Source organism: Triturus cristatus, chromosome 8 (genome assembly GCF_964204655.1).
Source record: "Triturus cristatus chromosome 8, aTriCri1.1, whole genome shotgun sequence".
NCBI classification, from domain to species: Eukaryota; Metazoa; Chordata; class Amphibia; order Caudata; family Salamandridae; genus Triturus; species Triturus cristatus.
The window spans coordinates 750354098-750373300 of NC_140591.1; the positions used below are offsets into that span (position 1 = coordinate 750354098).

Genomic DNA, 19203 nt, shown 5'->3' on the forward strand with positions numbered 1-19203 from the left:
GCCAGAATGTCTAAAGGATGCCCTCAGTGTTCCGCTCAGAAGGGCGGGGGTTTCAACTTTGTCGGACTTAACATCATCGGAAGGAGTTCACCCCTGGGAAGTACTGAGCATGAAAACTAAGAATGAGCTGTCCAGATTTAAGTTCATCCAATTGTCTTCATGGTTTGTTGCATCAAAGAAGGATATTGGGGGTAACTTTGAATTAGAGCTGTCCCTTCAAGATATTAGGCTTAAGAACAAGGAATTCGCAAGGTGGAACGATGGATTTTCTGGGGCAGAAGAGAGGAAGGTATTACCCCTGCATGCGGTCTGGAGAGGAAGCCTTCCAGAGGAGGGCTTCGAATCAATCTGGGACAGTTCTTTGAAGACTTTCTATTCAACGGTTAAACCAGCCAACTTGAAGCGTAACCATTTTTTTACTATTAATCGTCTTTATTGGACCCCACATAAAATATTTAAGTTTGCACCCCAACCTCTCCCCAAGTGTGTGAAGTGTGGTTGTGTAGGAGCCAACGATGTTCAGATCTTCGTTGAATGTCCATGTTTGAAGATTTTTTGGGACACTGTAGAACTAGCGCTTAATGGGATCTTTGATCACGAGATCAAAATAAATACTACTTTGATTATTTTGGGGGTTGATGGGACACCAACTTTGCTGTTAAGGAGGCCTTGCAGAAGGTTGCTTTTTTATCTAATTATTATTGCTAGGAGGGAAATCTGTTTGAAATGGAAGGACCATCTGCCTCCGATAGCAGAAGATTGGATCAGGGCTGCGGTCAGAGTTTGTGGCCTCGACCAGAGAACAACTAAGAGTCCTGATCTCTTTAGCTGGTCTCCTTTCCTGATTTGGTCTCGATCCCTGGGTGTTGGTTAACCGTCCTTATGATTACACCGACTCACTGACAAAAGGTGAAGGTCCAGATGGAATGGACCAGGGCGAGTGCAGTGACCGCTGGGCGCACAGTTAGACGATGCGTTTTTTTTCGTTGCTTTGCAGACGCTTCTTGGTGATATGAGGGGGAAAAAAAAGAATGCCTGGCTCTTTAAAAGTCACATATTTTGACATTTGAGTGTTTGCCTAAACTTTACTTCAACAATGTATGTGCCTCAATTTATTTTTTCAAAGTAGTGGTTTAGCAACATCATTGAAAAAAACGGCAGGCACAGTAAGTGACTACTGTCACCATTGCCATGTCTATGAATGGAAAAGATGTTCATCTAATATGGGTCATATTCACAAAGGTATTTTCAATAATAAACATATTTGATGGGGGAGTAAGGGAAGAACTTTCTAGACAAGCAAAGTGTTTCCCTCCCACAGAAAATGACTTAAAAAGTGTGTGTTCGCACATGATGCTCAATTCCCTCCTTTGTCGAAATGTACATCATGTGGAACACCACGCAGGAGGAACAGGATCCTACAAGAGATGTCACATGAGATCCGCAGATGTGTGTGTGGGACCTTTCACCTGGAGCAGCTATCCACGAGTACGCCTGTGAACGTTTGCTAATAGAAACAAAACAGAAAAGTATGGTAAATCTGAAACGTAAGTCTCTACTCTTACTTAGATATCTGTTTTCATGAATAGAGCCCATTGTCTCTGAGGTAAGCACATATTATTTCCTGAAAAAGTAACATAAATTAATATGCTGTCATTGATAGGGTTTTAACCTAGGAAATCACAAATGAAGAAATCCTATTCATTATGCCCCAAAGTCTCTGAACAGGTCACCGTTTCGTTTTGGAAAAGAGATCCTGCTGCACACTTAGAAAACTGAAATGCAAACTGAGTAAAGCACAACATGCAGTTTCTAATGTATCACTATTGTTCTTCCTTTTCCTGACCTCAACTTCTAATGTATTATTGTCTTTTCTTCTGTGTTAATAGCTTCTGTTCATGTTTGTGCTATGGAAATCCACATAAATAAATAAATGTAAAAAAAATAATACAAGCAGATTTTGTTTCTATCAAGTCAAGTGGATTTCAGCACTGGTAGACACCTTGCTGAATGCAAATGAAAAGAACCCAACGGCAGACCTTCCAATCTGCACCTCACACTAGTTTTGTCTATCAGGGAAGTCCTGCACACAATTACTCCAGCACCAGCCATTGTTTGGTACCCCTGTGTTCCAGATACTTAGTCAAGCAGTGAAGAGTTCTCTGGCTGCAGCACCACTTACACACTTATCGAATCATTTTGACCCTGATGAAGTTCCGACTGTTTATGGAACGAAACGCGTTGGCTGGACAGTATGTGTAAATAAGGAATTAAAAGCGATGAAAGAAGTGCAAATAAAGATTTTAATAAAACAAGATTGACTGGACTTCCTTACCTGGCACACCTCCATTTTCCCTATAGACCTTGCTGAATGCAGACAAAGAAGACATGCTCAGTCTCAAAGAGAACATAATTCTAGAATCTCTGTAAATCCAGGATGTAACACATGGAATATGGAACTGAGGCTGAATACATTATAAGGCCAATCACGAGTGGCCTAGTAACAAGTTACGGTAACACCTCCCCCTGTGTTAGCTCTACTGGGTGATTCTGAATTTTTATATGTGGAATCGGGCATAGCATGAGGAAAGTGGTATAATGCAGTTTTCTGCATGTTTTTCGTTTTCCGTACAGTTTCCCAGCATTTTTCCGGTTGCTTTTTGAAAGTGGATATGTGCCTGAAAATACTGACAAACTCTGTGGCCAAAAGCAGGAGTTTCCTGCAGCAAACAGGTTTGTGGGGCCACTTCTAATCAGCCCCCAGGTGTTAATCGTGGTACATGAAGTGGATTGGTGGCATAACAAGGTCTGCAACTGCGCATGAGCAGATTAGATTAATAATTTCAGGAAGATGAGTGCAAAATAGTTGTAGGCTGAAAGGAAAAAAAATAAATGAGACGTACTTATTGTCATCCAAAATCTTAAACTGAACCTTGGTTCCTAAACAACATTATACGATGTTCAGAGTCTGTCGGTGCAGCAGATGTTAACCGCATGAGACATCCGCATGAAGCCTCTCTCATTCTTGACACCTTAGCAACAGCTCTACACAGCACATAAGGCATGGAGCCCCTTCACCAATACTCTCATCTCCTTCACAATCTGGCACTCCCTAATCAGGAGCTTTTATTTCAAACTCAACACGTGCGTCAGAGTTACCTAATCTTTTCCTTAATGGGCAAATGCATGCTCGAATTTGACATCCTTTCCGCCTTCCCAAAAATCTTGCAGTGGTTAAATTAAAGTTGTTGCCTAACAAACAGCTAATTAGTGAACCTTAACTAGATTCTCTGCTGATTGTGTGACACCCTGAATTTTGATATGACTAAACCACTTGAATGACAACAACGTCACTCAGTAGCTGCTTTGCAGGTTCTTCTCACAGCAAAGAGCCGAACTGAGTTCAACTTCCGTTCTGGCGGCGTAACTTGGCCTTCTGGCCTCCGGACCCTCTTCCACCTCAAACCTTACATAAAAACTTTACTCAGGGCTCTGAATTCTACAGTCAAAACACAGGAAATATTGTAAAGGCGGGCAAATATTGCCAATTCAGAGGATCCTCATCTGAACTTCCTACAACCGCAAATTGACTGGCGCCGATCCATCAACAATTCAGCTACAAATTAAAAATACATGTCTTTCACCAAGACATATATATCTGAAAACATCATCTCCTGCCGTGCACTACTCTGATTTGAGTATGATCAGTCTCTTTCTCCTCCTACTTGGACACAGCTACTATGAAAGCATCTAATAGATATGTATTATTCATTCCACCTATTTATTGCATGCTACACATTTTCTACATACCATTGCATATATTTAATTAAAAAATGCATACAATTGCACAAATGTCTTTTTTCTAAATGCAAACAGCATCCTTCATGGTATACTAGCATAATTTTGAATTTTAAACATCACCACCAAAATCTTGTAGCCAGGATATACTATAGATAGACTATAAAAATATAATGGAGGTAAGTATAGGGTAATGACACTTAACACATGTGCAACCCTTGACAACATATATATTTATACAGAAAGACAGACAGACAGACAGACAGACAGACAGACAGACAGACAGACAGACAGACAGACAGACAGACAGACAGACAGACAGACAGACAGACAGACAGACAGACAGACAGACAGACAGACAGACAGACAGACAGACAGACAGACAGACAGACAGACAGACAGATAGATAGATAGATAGATAGATAGATAGATAGATAGATAGATAGATAGATAGATAGATAGATTTTTTTTCAAGGTACTTAAATGTGGAATAAGCTATACATCTATACGTACCTATGTATTCAACCCCCACAATATTCTGGTTGTTGATATTCTGGGAATTATATGTTTGTGCTCACTAGCCTAGCATACAACCTTAGGCACACACATAACAAGGTAATGTGGCACCTTAAAACAACTATGTTAAAAATACAGAAACTGTCCAAGTTGGATATATCCATTGATTTCACATTTGCATCTGACCTCCTAAAAAGTATGTTTAAGATATTTACTTACAGGCAAACCTTGAAGGCCATTGAATCCAGGTAATCCCTGATCTCCTTTAAAGCCTGGCTGTCCAGAAGTTCCTAAAGAGAATATCCACAAAAGGCTAAGCACTTAACAATGAAAGCATTCAGTTAACATATTAGGAATAATCTAACAGACCACAATAAAAGAATGTGAAGCAGAAAAAAATGCTAACAGGCAAAGAGCCTTATTTACAGTTTGGGGGACGGGATACTCCATCAAAACATGATGGGCATCCCGCCTGCCTTATTACATGTACCATAGGATATAATGCGCTTGTTATAGGGCAGACGGGACATCTGCCACATTTGTGATGGGGTATCCTGTTGGCCAAACTCTAAATAAGCTCCAAACTCATTTGAGATAAAAATAACAAAAATTCAATAACAATTAATTATATTTCCTTAGCAAGAGAGTGGCAAATTACTTCAACTATAGTAATATGTTGGTGGAAATGGCTGAAATTCTTTTGTACAACAATGTCTTTCTCTGTGATGGCATCTGGTGCCAAAAGCTGCTGGGAATTATGATTGGTATCAGGTTTACTCTCCCTTATGCTGACCTCTTTATGGGCTAGTATCAGAGGGAGCATGTCTGGTGTCATTGGGCATCTCCATGGCTTGTCAAAATGCAGTAATGGGGTAGATCGGTTGATGAGTTTCTCATAACTTGGACATACACAGGACAAAAATTAGAGGGATTCTATGATTATGTGAATATAAATTATTAGAAAATGCATTTTACTTTTTGGTCAGTACAGAAAATATTATACTGAACTTTACACCAATCATAACAAGACTGAGAGCAGAATGTTCCAAGAAGAGAAGGCTTGCAATTCCTTGCTTCATGCTACACACTCACATCCAAGGTCACAGATTTAGGCAATGCTTTATGAAGAAATGATAGGAGCTAGGAGGAATTGAAGGAAGGATGGACAATTCCAGAAACATGTCTTAAATATGAATGCTAGAATTACAATGAGGGTTTAAGGTACACAAATGATACATGCAGCTATGAATAGGACACTGCCAATTGACATAAATAGCACACTTAATCCTAATAAAAGGAGACAGAATAAAGCAGCTGCAGAATCACGAGATTAATAGGATCATATGGCACAGATATTGGTTAATTTAGGAGAATTCACATATAATAAACACTGGGGATTGGTAATTAATGAGGAAACAGCATTTACATGGATCACAAACCACTGAGCATCATCTTTCATAGGGGTACTAGTATTAGGAATGTTATCAGTTCAAGTTATCCTGCTCAGGACATTTCTAAACTTTGGCCCAGATCCCTCAAAATGTTTTTACAAATGAGGGAGTTGAACAATGAAGTAAATTTGCCCTTAACAAAACACAGTTATTTTCATTATAACACAAGAGCCAAACATGTGGTTAGAATGCACATGACTTGTAACACCAAATATGTCACATATGCCCTCGTCTGTAAATGTGACAAGATTGACATTGTCGGCAGTAAAGGCCTCTTAAAGATCGTATCATAGAACAGATCAGACCCTCTTGATGTACATTACAAAACATGCTGATTCAAAGGCTTGGACTTTTATGTAAAATTTCATGGCATACTGGACATACGTAAGGATCCTAGATGTGGGAATAGGGAGCTCTGCTTACGTAGGAATGGGCCACTTTGGATATTGAAACTGAAAGCTGCTAAATAGGGACTTAATGTGGACTATGAGCTTCAATATTTTTGGAGGGGTGAATGGTGTTTCTTAATAATTTTGAACATTCCTAGTAGGACTTCAAGAAAGTGAGTGTCAGGTAATACTAGCACACATTATTAGTATAATAGTGCTTACATACAGTAAAGAATAAGCAAAGGAGTCTTGGCAATACAACTTAAACAACAAGTCCTTCAAAATCATATCTAAACGTCTAGAAATTTGTGTAAGTTTCCCTTTCACTAGCACACACACTACACAAGTATTATGTACAAGGACTACATTGTGATTCACACATGCCAAGGAAAAGGCGTTTTGATTTCAAAACCCGAAATTACCCTGACAACACATAGCTTTATATGAGACTAATGAGGCTAATGTCAGTATATATTAACACCATAGAATTATTTTAGCAAGAACAGGCTAATCGAATAGCTAGGATATAGACATCTCTAATAATGTATCACCGGAAGAATCTCAGTACCTACATGTGTTACAAATAGTTTATGACAACCCAAATGAAGGGCATTCAGTTTGTGAGCATGTCTGCAATTATGATATAATTGCTTAAGTTAACCTAAGGACAACAACTGTAATATCAAAGAGAACACTTGCCTATTGGATATCAGAATTGAAAGAAGGACAGTTTTGCCCAATAACCATTACAGGGTGGCTCAGAATTAGAGATAAACGAGCAGTAATCTATGCAGTATCGGTCCTCTATTTCTGTAAGCTTATGCAGACGTACGCTGATGCCTAAGGAACACACCATCAGCTGGAGGCATTTGTACAGCATTGCAGGATCATCCATTAATAGATCAAACACATTTTCCTTTTTTTTGTTTTTTGCACGATAGCACAATATATTTCCATTCTTATTACTGCCATGGATCGGAAGCATCAAAATGTAACAGCAAAACATGAGAACTGAGTAGCCAATTTTATAGTTGAGCCTTTATCCTTTTCATTAATAGGGTTAGGCCTGATTACATTTGTATATAAGCAATACACTTTATTTATATGCACTTAATGATAATGCAGGGTATACTTTATCTATATCCACACCACACCAACAGTAATACTTTTTCGCATGCGAAACACATAAGTTGCCAAATTTTTCATGCTATACTTGTATGCACATGGCAACTATTATTATACATGTCTAGGCTACAATATACAGGTGCCTTTAGATACTGTATGCTGGCACCATGTGGCACACTTTATTTGCTGCTGTGCACATAACAGTGTTATCCAGTAAGATTATTGTATGCTGTTAGGTATTAAAGTATGGATACATCTAACTTTGCTGAACATGGGATTCACTATTGAAGCAATGTGCATAATAGGATACACTAGTGTTGAAAGTTCCTTGTTCGACCTTGTACCTTTCATAATATACAGCAATATACATCTGTTATTCAGCGCCTTGAGACTTTCGGGTGATACGTGCGCTATACAAAAGTACATGTTATGTTATAATATACAGATATTGCCAGTGTTAGACCTGGCATCTTTTTGGCGTGTTTCCCCTGTCTTTTTGCTTTCTGATTTCCGGGTTTTGACTCTTTTTTGCTTGTTTAGTGTATGCGCACTTTCTCACTGCTGATCAGTGTTGAAGTGAAAGTGCTCCTAAGTTAAATTGTGTTATGGATTGGTCTTTCCATGATTGGCTATTTGATTAACTGCTAAGTCCCTAGTACAGTGGAGTGTGTGTACCTAGGGCCTGTAAATCAAATGCTACTAGTGGGCCGGCAACACTGGTTGTGCCACCCATGAACATAGCCATGTGAGTGTATCTCAGACCTGCCATTGCAGTGTCTGTTTGCAGTTTTCAACTGCCATGTCGACCTGGCAAGTGCACCCACTTGCCAGGCCCTAGCCTTCCCTTTTCTTACATTAAAGGCACCCTCAGGTAGGATAAGGGTACCCCCTGGGCAGGGTACAGTGTATGTGAAAGGTAGGACATAAACTGGCTTGTGTGAAACATGTCCTGATAGTAAAATACAGTGTATTTCGTTTTTCAGTATTGAACGGCTATCTGTCCCATAGGATAGAATGGAAGATACTTAGTAACATCTTACAAGTATGACTTTCCATTGGGACAAGATGAGAGAATGGAGTTTAATATGCCTGAACTCAGATTTTAAAAATACATCTTTTAGTAAAGATGGTTTTTAAATTGTGTGTTTGAAAATGCCACTTTTAGAAAATAGCCATGTTCTTGCTTACCCATCCTGTGTGCCTCTGTTGGGTTGTGGATTGACTGTCTGGCTCTGGAGTGACAGGGGCTGGGGATGTGCATTCACTATAGACAACCGCTGGTGGGGTTGAGGTGTGTCCTTACTTTCCTGGATGTGTCATGGCTGGGCTGAATAGACCTGGGCTGCATTTAGAGTAGTGCAAGGAGATTTCCTTGCACCTGAATAGGACTGGTCTACCTTACACAAAGTTGTCTCCATCTCCTGTCAGGAAGCTGGACCAGAGAGGACAAAACTAGCTTGGACTAGGCACAGAGACTCTCTGCCACAAGAGAACAAAGGTAATTGTGGTGTAAATATTGGGGCCCAGACCCCAGAATTTTAGAACTCTTTTGGACCAAGGAACCTGCCAAGAAGAAGAGCTAGAGAAGCTGTGAGGAGGAACTACCACTTTGCTGTGTGCTTTGCTGTGTTGGACTGCAGTGGCTGCTTCTGTCTTGGGCAGAGAAAGGACTGGGCTGAACTTTATGCAACTTCTTTGTATGAGTTTCTCCATGGGCTTGAGGTAGAGCTTGCCCCTGTTTAAGAAGTTTCAGGAACAGCAAAGACTTCAAGTTCATCAGCTACCAGCACTTGAAACTGGGTGTTTGTGCTGCAACGGAAGAAAAGGCAACCCAATGCCTTCAACGATGATGCTGCTGGTTCTGTGTCCTGAGATGCCGCAGAAGGCACTGCCACACTTCGCACCTTAACCCTGGTCTCACCGATGCCCAAAGCTACCACTGAGCCACTGCTTGCACCGCGACCTGTGGGCATCGCAGTTCACATCACCTCGCTTCACGCCACCGCCCTGGTATCCCCGACGATGCCGCTCCACGCCGACATCGACGCCAACATCGATGCTGACCTCTACGCTGCTGCTTGCACCGTGGTTCGAGGGCACCGCTCATCAGTTACACAATGCACCACCCTCATTCCGCATCGCAGCCTTGGCAAACCGACACCAGGGCCATCGACTCCAGGATGTCAGCCGACGACAACGCTTCAGCGATGACGCTGCTTGCACCTTGACGAGCACTGCATCACTCCACACCACAGCCCAGGTCTCACCGACGCAGCAGGATGAACGTCACCAAGCCGCTACCTGCACCGTGACCTGAGGGCACCGCACGCCACACCCACGCACGTCGCTCCGCAGCCCCGACGCCTGCCAAGACCGGCGCTACCGACTTTAACCATGAGGAGTTCAATCTGAAACTTGTGTGACTTTAAGAGCCCGTCAACTTCTGCACCGACCTCCGGAACTAACACCTGCCAACGCCTCCTCTTCAAAGCTCACAGAGAGGTCCCCTATGCCTGCATTTCTTAAGGTACTGTTTTGCATGTCTTCCTGACACTGCAGCTGGCCAGTGACATTGCGGTAAACCAGAACTGTTTGAACTTGTGGTTCACAGCGATGTGATAGCCCCGATCGAAGCTTTCAAATTTAAGGAACTGTATTTTAAGTCTATTTTTGCTTATTGATATTCCTAAGAACAGTATGGTGGATTTATATCATTTTTGGTCTTGTTCAGGACATATAAAATATTGGATATGTTTCTAAAACTCGTGTGGTGTACTTGTGTGGTGTTTTCACTGCATTCCTGTTTGTTATGTGCAAATGCTTTACACACTGCCTCTGAGATAAGCCTGATTGTTTGTGCCAAGCTACCAAGGGGGTGAGCAGGGGTTATTTTAGAAGTGTATCCCCTTATCCTGACTAGGAAGAATGGTCCGTACTTGGACAGGGTAACAACCTGCCAACTAAAGACCTCCATTTCTAACAGCCAGCTACTTGTAACACACTAGATACTGACAATGATACTAACAAGTAAGATAATAGATGCTGCCATTATGGCAAATCACTCAATGAGGGGATATTCTGTATTGTTATTTGGAAACATGCCCTGAAGCATATATTTTCATTTGCATCGTTTTCACTTTATAGATAATGAAATTAATTAAAATAAATAGTAGAGAACATAAATATAAACAGCTAGAACATCATGTTGATAGCTAAACTAGGATACACCAATAAGAGAATTGTTTAACAATGTTATAAGTATTAATAATTTCATCGACAAAGCTTGAAGGCAAAGTGGAAGAAGTCAATGACAGCAAAAAAGATAATGATCCACAGAAGGATTGTTAATGTAAGCCAAATCAGTGACTTCATGGGAGACACTGGAGACCCATCCCTGGATAAGGCAATTGGGAATTTAAGAAAGCAGGGGACATGAGATTTAAATACGCAAGTGTTGACCTGAAAGCATCAGGTGCTCACTAGATAGCTAGGAGCGTTTTTTTTTTACATGGAGATGAGTAGCAGTGGGTCCGTTACAATGGGAGAGCGAGGGGAACCGGTTGTTTACCATTAGCTCCACATAATAGATTTGCAATATGTCATGGAGTGAGGATTCCCTCAGGGATATTGGTCAATGTCTCAAAAAAAATTGTAAAATTTCAAAGCTACTGTTTAGAAAGAGGAATGGCCTATTTCCCAGAGCTTTTATATAGGAGGGTGTATATCACTACAGACTTAGGTCAGATTTACTCATGAGTTCCGAAGACTACAACTTGCATACTCATGGTTTTCACAAGTATGTCCTAAACTAGAAAAAATTTCACAAAAATGATTGATTTGTCAATCAGTCCTGAATATCCAGGTGTAACATATAACAAAGACAACAGTAAGGGCCTTATTTCGAGTCTGGCGGTCCATAGACCACCAGACTCGCGCGGGCCCAGCAGTGGCAGTCCAGCCACCGGCGTACCTGAGGTCCTACTGCAGTATTATAAGTTTGGTGGTCTGACCACCGTTTGATCACCACAACCGCCAAGGAATCACGTTCCCTGGTGGTGGCGCGACAGTCAGGGACTCAGAATATGTTGGTGGTGCTGCTGCGGAACCGCTATGCATATTTTGAGTTTCCCGACTGCCAGCCTTACATAGGGGTCAGCACCACCATGTAAAAGCTGGTGGTGGGAAAACAATGGGGGCCCTACAGGGCCCCCATTGCCCCATGCAGGTAGGTGAATGGAGGGGGGCACATGTTGTGCTCCCTGTGTGCAAGCACTCCCCCAGTTCCAGCACTGCATGGGCTTTACAGTCCATGCCATGCTGGAACGCGCTGCGGCAGTCCCACCGCGAGGCAGTATTAAAAGCTCATTGAGCATTTTTACTGCACTGCCACGACTCGACCACCCTGCCCGCCAGACAACAATTTGTATCATAATTTGGTGGGAGGGCAGCATTCGGGTTTGGCAGTACGGGAGTGGGGCAGTGGTGAACCGCCCAGCTCCCGCACCTCCAAACTTGTAATGAGGCCCTAACACACAATACACACAGTAAAAACTATGAGAATCAGGCCCGAAGCCTACAGCCAGTGGCAGCTAGCATAGGGCGTGCAGTGGGTGGTTGTGTAGGGATGGGGAGGGGCAGGGTGGGGGGGTAATAAACTCAGACATACGATGGAACGGAGGAGCCCTGCCCATCCCAACCCCACCCACCACCCCGCAGCACGCCCTATGTGAGCCGCCACTGCCTACAGCGCCAGCTGATTAAGTACGAACTAAAACTGGTGAGTAGAGTGGGGTTTTGTTGATAATAGGCAACATGCTTGCATTACGTTTGTTTTGCACTAAGTCTATTCAGGGTGATTATTACATAGAGGCGTTCTGAAACAGAATTAATAGTAGTAGAAAGAGGGCCTGTGCAGGCGTGTGGAGGTGAATGAGGCATATGCAATAGAGATGTAATTTCAGAAGATGGGAAGAATGCCTGGGCACAACCCCAACATATCAAGGCAAGCTTTACCCTTTTCTGGAGTGTCCCTCCGTGATAATAGGATGTCTTAAAAGTAGTCTTTGCCATTCTAACACTGTGGTTCAAAAGCTTAAAGGATCATTGCTTGTTTAAAAAAGTGAGGCATTTCAGTAGATACAGCATACACAAGAACGCGGATTCAGTAAGTAGGAGTGCTACTGTTCATCACAAAATACCCTTTCCTTGTGTTTTTGAACTGCCAAATCAAACTAAATCAAATGGATTTTTAGAAAATGGCTACAAACCCCCCTGGCCGCTTGTTACCTTTTTCTCCCTGAGGCCCTTGCGGACCAGGCAGTCCAGGAAATTCAGTTCCAGTAGATTGACACGTGGTGCAACTATCTCCTTTGGTACCTGCAAACAAACAGACCAAACATCAATTAAAAATAGCGGCATTAGTTACAGAAAAATCACCCATCATACAATAGAGGACTAAAGGTCACATTCATCAAGCCTTTTTCTGTTCGCAAACAGGCGGATTAGCAGAATTGGCCCATTTGTGAATGGAAAAAGGCCTTTTCGGATGCATGTACCTTATGTCATTCACAATTTATTTCATTGCAATTTTTGCGATTACCTAAATTGCAAATGCATTTAGGGAATCGCAATTTGCGAAACCCTATTTGCCGATGCATCTAGCCTTTCCTAAGTGCGAACTGTGCATTTAGAAAACGCTAATTATCATCAACTTCAAGTTGATGGTAATTTGTGCATGCTTTGAAAAATGCACACAAATGTATTTTTCAGTGTCATGTAGCGCACACATGCTATGTGCTTCACATGTGCACACTTATCTTTTTAGGGGAGTGCTTCAGTGGGGTCTTAGGCCCCCGGGCACCCTTGGATTTGCATTCGCAATTTTGTGATTACCAACTTGGTAATCGCAATTTGCGAATGCATTACCATTCATTCCTATGGGCCTGTAGGCCCATAGAAATGAATGGAGTCACATTAGCTATTAGCGATTTGCAATTTCCGAATCGCTATTAGGTAATGTTAAGGGATTGCACATTTCATTGAGATTCCTACATGCATAGGCATTGGCAATTACCAAATAGAGATTTCTTAAAAATCGTTATTTTTTTATCGCAAATGAGGAGTTTGATGCATGTGCCCCTATATGTGCAAAAAATACGAGTGCAGCTCATGCTCATTTGTTTCTTTCACAAAGCAAACCAAGAAAACAAAATAAGGCACTTATAAGCAAAAAAACGCAATATTCTATAAAAAACTCACAAAGCATAAAGAACGGCACAACAAGACTGCAGTAAAACAACAATTTTAAAGTTTAAATGTTAAAAAAATTAGGACACCAAACACCATCTGGAACAACTGCTCTAAGGCTGGATCAACAATTAAAATTCTTAAAATACTGGCAGTTGTTTGTCTGCATTCCAGATTCAGGTGCATTGTGACAATGACATTGTGAGTGACAGAAACATGAAGCAGACAGGCGCAATTGGCCTGCACGTCTGCATATGTTGGATGGGATTATGGGGATAAGTACTAATGGCTGCAATGCTCGGATGCGTTCAGACATTAAGGGTTGTTAAGGCCCTGTAATGCGCTAAAGCAAGGTCACTAATGCGTAATTCACAACATCTGCGAATCCGAAATAACATGACATTGGAATTTCAGATGTATAACTATTTTTCAAGCAATGTTTTCATGATCTACCAGTCTCAAAGAACCAAGTAGATTGTGAGTCTGTAGCTCCAGAAAAAATAATTTCATCCTGATATTTCACTTTGCATATTTATTATGTGAAATTGTTGCTTTCTCAATTTTTTAAATGTCTGGGACAATTGTTTTTTATTACATATTTTATCATTTGTTCCTAGCTTGGCAATTTAACTGTACTTAGGGGCAGATTTACGAGGCACTTGCGACGCATTTGCGCCGCCGCTGAGTCACTTCTGTGATGCAGCGGTGGCGTAAAGCAAGCGCCATGCTCCGACGGATTTACAACGTGTCGCATCTAGGGAGATGAGTCATGCCGTAAACCCCTACGTCACATTATACCTGCGTCAGGTATAATGCGGGTGTACCGTCGCAGTGTGGGCGGTCTGTCGCAGGAAAGCTTCGGAAAAGTGCTTGAGTGAAATCTACAAGATTTCAATCAGTCACTTTTCCGACACCACTGTGTCAAAACCTTACGCCTGCTTGAATCAGGCGTAGGGTGAGACGCAGCATGTTGGAGATAGCCCGGGTTGGAACAGTGCTGGAGTTGCGTCACGCTCGCGACACGACTCTAGCACTGCGCAAACCTTATGCCGGCAGATACGATGCGCATCTGCCTATCAGTGCGCCATGGCGCGCCGCATTATAAATGCGGTGCATCCGTGGTGGCGCAAGGGTAGTTTGGCGTGTCGCAAGTTTTCTGACGCATCCCTGCTGATTTGCAGAGATGCGCCAGAACTTGGAAATCTGCCCCTTAATTCCTTAGAATGTCTTTAAAAACACACACACACAGATAACATACAGGGTGCTTCCATATCTGAGCCTCACTTGAACAGCATAACATTTGTTGAATTTGTTGAAGTGGTACAAAGGACCAAGGCTAGTGTAGCGGCTAGGGCCTGGGGTAGTATTAATAAGATGCTGCTGAAAACAAGTGCATTGTGAGGCATTACCTACAATGTGATGGGCTTCTCTGAGTGTTCAATCTCAAAGCGCACTGCATCAAAGGAAACATTTCCATAGTAACGTTTCTGGTTTGTACGATATGGCTGAGAGGATTTTGAGCTCAGATCTTAGCTCAGGGTTTGACCTAGGACTTTGGTAGATAAATAACATGGGCCTACACATACCTGCCAACTTGAAGAACAATCTCACTGTATGAGGAGGGGGCGGGGCCTTGAAGGGGGCAGGGCCTCGTGCCGAGAAACACCTACGAGGCACCTTTGAACCCAACCCCACCCCCAAGCCCCATACTCCCCCCAAAAAAGCTTGCTGAGGGTAGAGCCGATGTCCTGGAGTGTTTTCACACCCCTTAATGACGTCAGCAGTTTAAAGCCTCGGAAAACGAGCTGGAAAAACACTATATGAAGCGGTTTTCAGCTGTTTTCCCTTCCACCGTGTGATATCGGCTCCTCACCGGGATACAGTGTGATGGAAGCTAATATCGTTTGTCACAAGGTGGCACTGTGTGAGGTGGCAGGTATGCCTATACCTTATACAATGTCATAAATGCTTGTTGGGTTTATATCCTATCCTGCATTCATCAGAATCGAAATGACTTTTTAATGACAATAGGTCCAATAATTAGCCTCCTTGTGCATTTTCTGATGACGTGATTTCCGAATTGAGAATTGCATGGAATTGGATTGCATCAGTCGACAGAGGGCTAAAGTAAAAAAGTAATAATTCCCTAACTGCCTTGATGAGATACCCTAATTTCTTGAACTACTTTCTGTGGATTAGCTGCTCACAGTTAGGGTCTGAGACCTTTCATTGACCTCAGAGAGAGAATTCAAAAATTCGCTACTCTGCACTTCCTGCATAATTTTCAGACAGCACTTCCTGATTACCAATATGTTTTTCTCAAGGCCTTGACAGGTGAAACAATGTCCATTAAAAAGTAGAGTTACCAGTAGCAATAGCTCTGTTGATGGTTTCAACAACTATGTTTGAGATTGGGCAATAAATACCCCCAAAAAAGTTGTTGTTTTGCTGACAGAGAAATATTTTCCCTTATCGATGTGGCTTCTATTTTCTCACTGCTCGTTATTAAAATGTGCCCCTGAAAATGCCAGAAAAACACCAAAATGTGTTTAGTGCTGAAAACACCCATTTTGCATTTTGTTTCTCATTTCCAATTTAAAAATGTGGAATAAGAGGTATTTACTACACCAGGTAATTACCTCATCCTGGGGTAGTGGTGTTCAATGAAAATACCTCATTTTGATCCGGACTAATCATAATAGTCTCCAGTAGTCAAAATATGCAGCTTCATTTATGTCCCAGGGCAGTATGTACTTACAAGTTGCCTTGCCATATGGTAGTTGTTTCATAATCCTATCAAACTCTTTTAAAGTAAGAAAAAATTGAGTTAAATTCCAAAAGACAACCAAGATCATCCTGAACTGCTCCCAAGGCTCTGAACCGCGCAAAGAGAAGTAATCTTTGTACAAATGCACATAATAAAACATAAAAAGTGTCTCACACTTGGGCTAAAGAACATTTCTATTTTCCATTTATGTGAGTGTACAAGATGACTGGGGCTGTTAAATGAAAGGTAAGGACCATACCCTGGCATCTCACTTTGACAAAGTAGTGGTAGGTGAAGTAGTGGATACAATATTATTGCACTTCAATTTTATCAACCTCGGTACAATGTCCTACAGCATTTATCCTATGAGTTTTTGACAAAGAACAACATTTCATGCATTTACTCCGGGATTTCCCAGTGGAGTGGTATTTAACACTTTTGAAACCAGAGGTACAACTGGACCATTTACATAGACTATGAGAAATTCCCGTCACTGGATCCAGGCTATTGTAATCTTTAGGTCCCCCATCCTTGAGTTGGGACGTTTTACTTAGTTGTCCAGGGGTGCAGCTTTCATTGGTGCAGCAGGGGCAGTGGCATAGGAGCACTGAGGAGTTCACTGAAACCTGATTATTGCTGTATTTCACAGTTCAGATAGTGGCCAGATGGGCCCATTTCCTTCTTTGAACAATGTCCCTTGACACACTGGCTACGCAACTGCTGCCGTACGTTCCAGACATTATAAGTGCTATTCAAGTTTATCTCATAACTGCTCTTTAGCTTAGTGTTTATATGTGTGTCCATTTGGTGAGCAATTTGTAGCTTTGTAGGTAAGGAGCAAAATTAAAGTATCGCCTCTTGATCACCTTATACTTTGCAAACATCTAAATATTTTTATGGATTCAGTAATTTGTTATTCTTCTTGTCTTTTTACAATCCCTGATTCAAAATGTATCCAATATGCAAAAAGTATTAAAAGTAAAGTAAAAAGTTAAGAAGGCAGCACACAACGTGCATAAAAACAAGCCACATACCAGGAGACCACTGCAGCAGAAAAGAAAAATATACAGAAACCTATGAAGGTAAAAAGAGTGTTCATAAAGATACAGAAAGACACAGTGCACAAAATAGGCATAGTTAAATTATGAGGCGAAACAAATAAATATCAAATGTTAAAGGTTCATTCGGTGCTCACGCATAATTACTCCAGTGTTGGATGTGATAGTCTGAAGCTAAATAATGTACAGTAGTATCAAATAAGGGACACACAAAACGTCTGAGCAAGAGGAATTAGCCATTCAGAGAGTGTAACTACAGGTATAGTAATCTGCCAAACGTTATACATGTCGCTGTTGTTGGTGTTTTTAGATGATTTGTTATTTATTGAAATTGCGGGTTGACATCCACTATCACTATAAAGGTGTGCAGTCAAGAACATGTCACCAAATCTTTGTTAATCATTCCAGAATGCAGCCTAGAATTCTGAAACCACCACATTCCACCATAAATCACCGCTATGCCACAATATTTTTCAATTATGGATGAACATTTTGATCTCGAACATCTCAAAATTATCCCCCCCTAGATTAAGCCACCTAAAATCCACTGTTTTTGATTTGTGGTTAACATATCTAAGTATTTGAAGTCATTGAACAAAATGTTTTTCATTGGGAGCTTTATGTTTGCACACGTAATAATATTTGATCTATTTGTCAAATCATTCCACCAAACTGATATTTTAGTGAGAAAATATTTGGCTGAATCAAAATTCAAAGTTTCTGCATCTCTAGTAGTTGGTATGGCCGTATAACCTCACTCTTTACTTTTAAAGAGCTCATAGCTCGTTTTTGTAGTTTAATTAAGATAGCATTCTTTTTCTTCAAACGTACATTTGAGATCAGCTTCCCAGCTTAAATGTCAGGTTAAATCTCAGGTAGAACATACATTGAACTACAGAATATGAGTTTCTGTCTCACCAATTCTGAGATCTATTATGACTAAGGTCTAGTTTGCACTTAAGGTGAAGGTTTCTTCTATATTCTAAACATACTTGTATTCTTTTTCTTTAAATCACGTTGTGTGTGTATAATCTTAATGGTGAGATTACTAATAGTCTCGTGAACATGGGATCCACTTGAGTAATATGAAGTCAAGATTGTAATAAATATTTTATTTCCTGCCATTACTAAATCATTCTATCTAATTCCCTACAGACATCCCCCGTCATTTAAAGGGTTTGAAATCCCTTTCCCTCTATATTTGGTCCTGATGAAGGTGGCTTTCCACCGAAACGCGCGTAGGCCAAGACCTTAACTACTATCATCTTAGAGGAGTGGTCCCAGGAGATACAGTATCATCAGAAACAATCTCAATTGTTGTTTTTTCTCCACCCAATTTTGTTGGACCTTGCACAATATTATGGATTATATGTAATAAATGTTTTTTGTGTACAAATTATTAGATGTTACCATTGAAGATGAATTCAAAAATATTTTTCTAATTAATCCTTCAAATCAAATAATTTTTTAAAAAAATAAAAAAATAAAATGAGTTAAAAAATTATTCTGTATTTACTTTAATTTGTTTCTAATTACAGATTATTTGTTGGCAGGATAGAACCTGAAGAGGTCTTTTCAAAAGTAATTTAGGTTTTGATAGAGGTTTCTATTGTATTCCATTTTGTTCTCTAAACATGACATAATGTTCCTCATAAATCTTATGTTGCCTGTGACCCGTCTGCCTTTCATAAAGAGGATTGGTCAGAATCGATGAAATCTAATATAAGTGCACTGAATCTCTTGGCCCATGTTTTAATCAGAATGTATCATCTATAGCATATTTACTGCATACTTTTTCTAAAGGTTCTTTATTCCTTACTTGTATTCTTCTTCTTCATTCCGTGCTTTATTAC

At 40.9% G+C, this 19203-nt stretch overlaps 1 protein-coding gene across 3 annotated transcripts in view; it reads right to left on the minus strand.

Moving 5' to 3' along the window:
• Positions 1-19203, minus strand: part of COL4A1 (collagen type IV alpha 1 chain) — a 626471-nt gene that overhangs the window by 239960 nt on the left and 367308 nt on the right. For all 3 annotated transcript variants that reach the window (XM_085622171.1, XM_085622169.1, XM_085622170.1), the window contains exons 23-24: positions 12566-12655; positions 4534-4604 (exon numbers count right to left, since the gene is read on the minus strand). In XM_085622171.1, coding sequence (XP_085478297.1) covers positions 4534-4604; positions 12566-12655 — 161 coding nt within the window. The remainder of the gene's footprint in view (positions 1-4533; positions 4605-12565; positions 12656-19203) is intronic.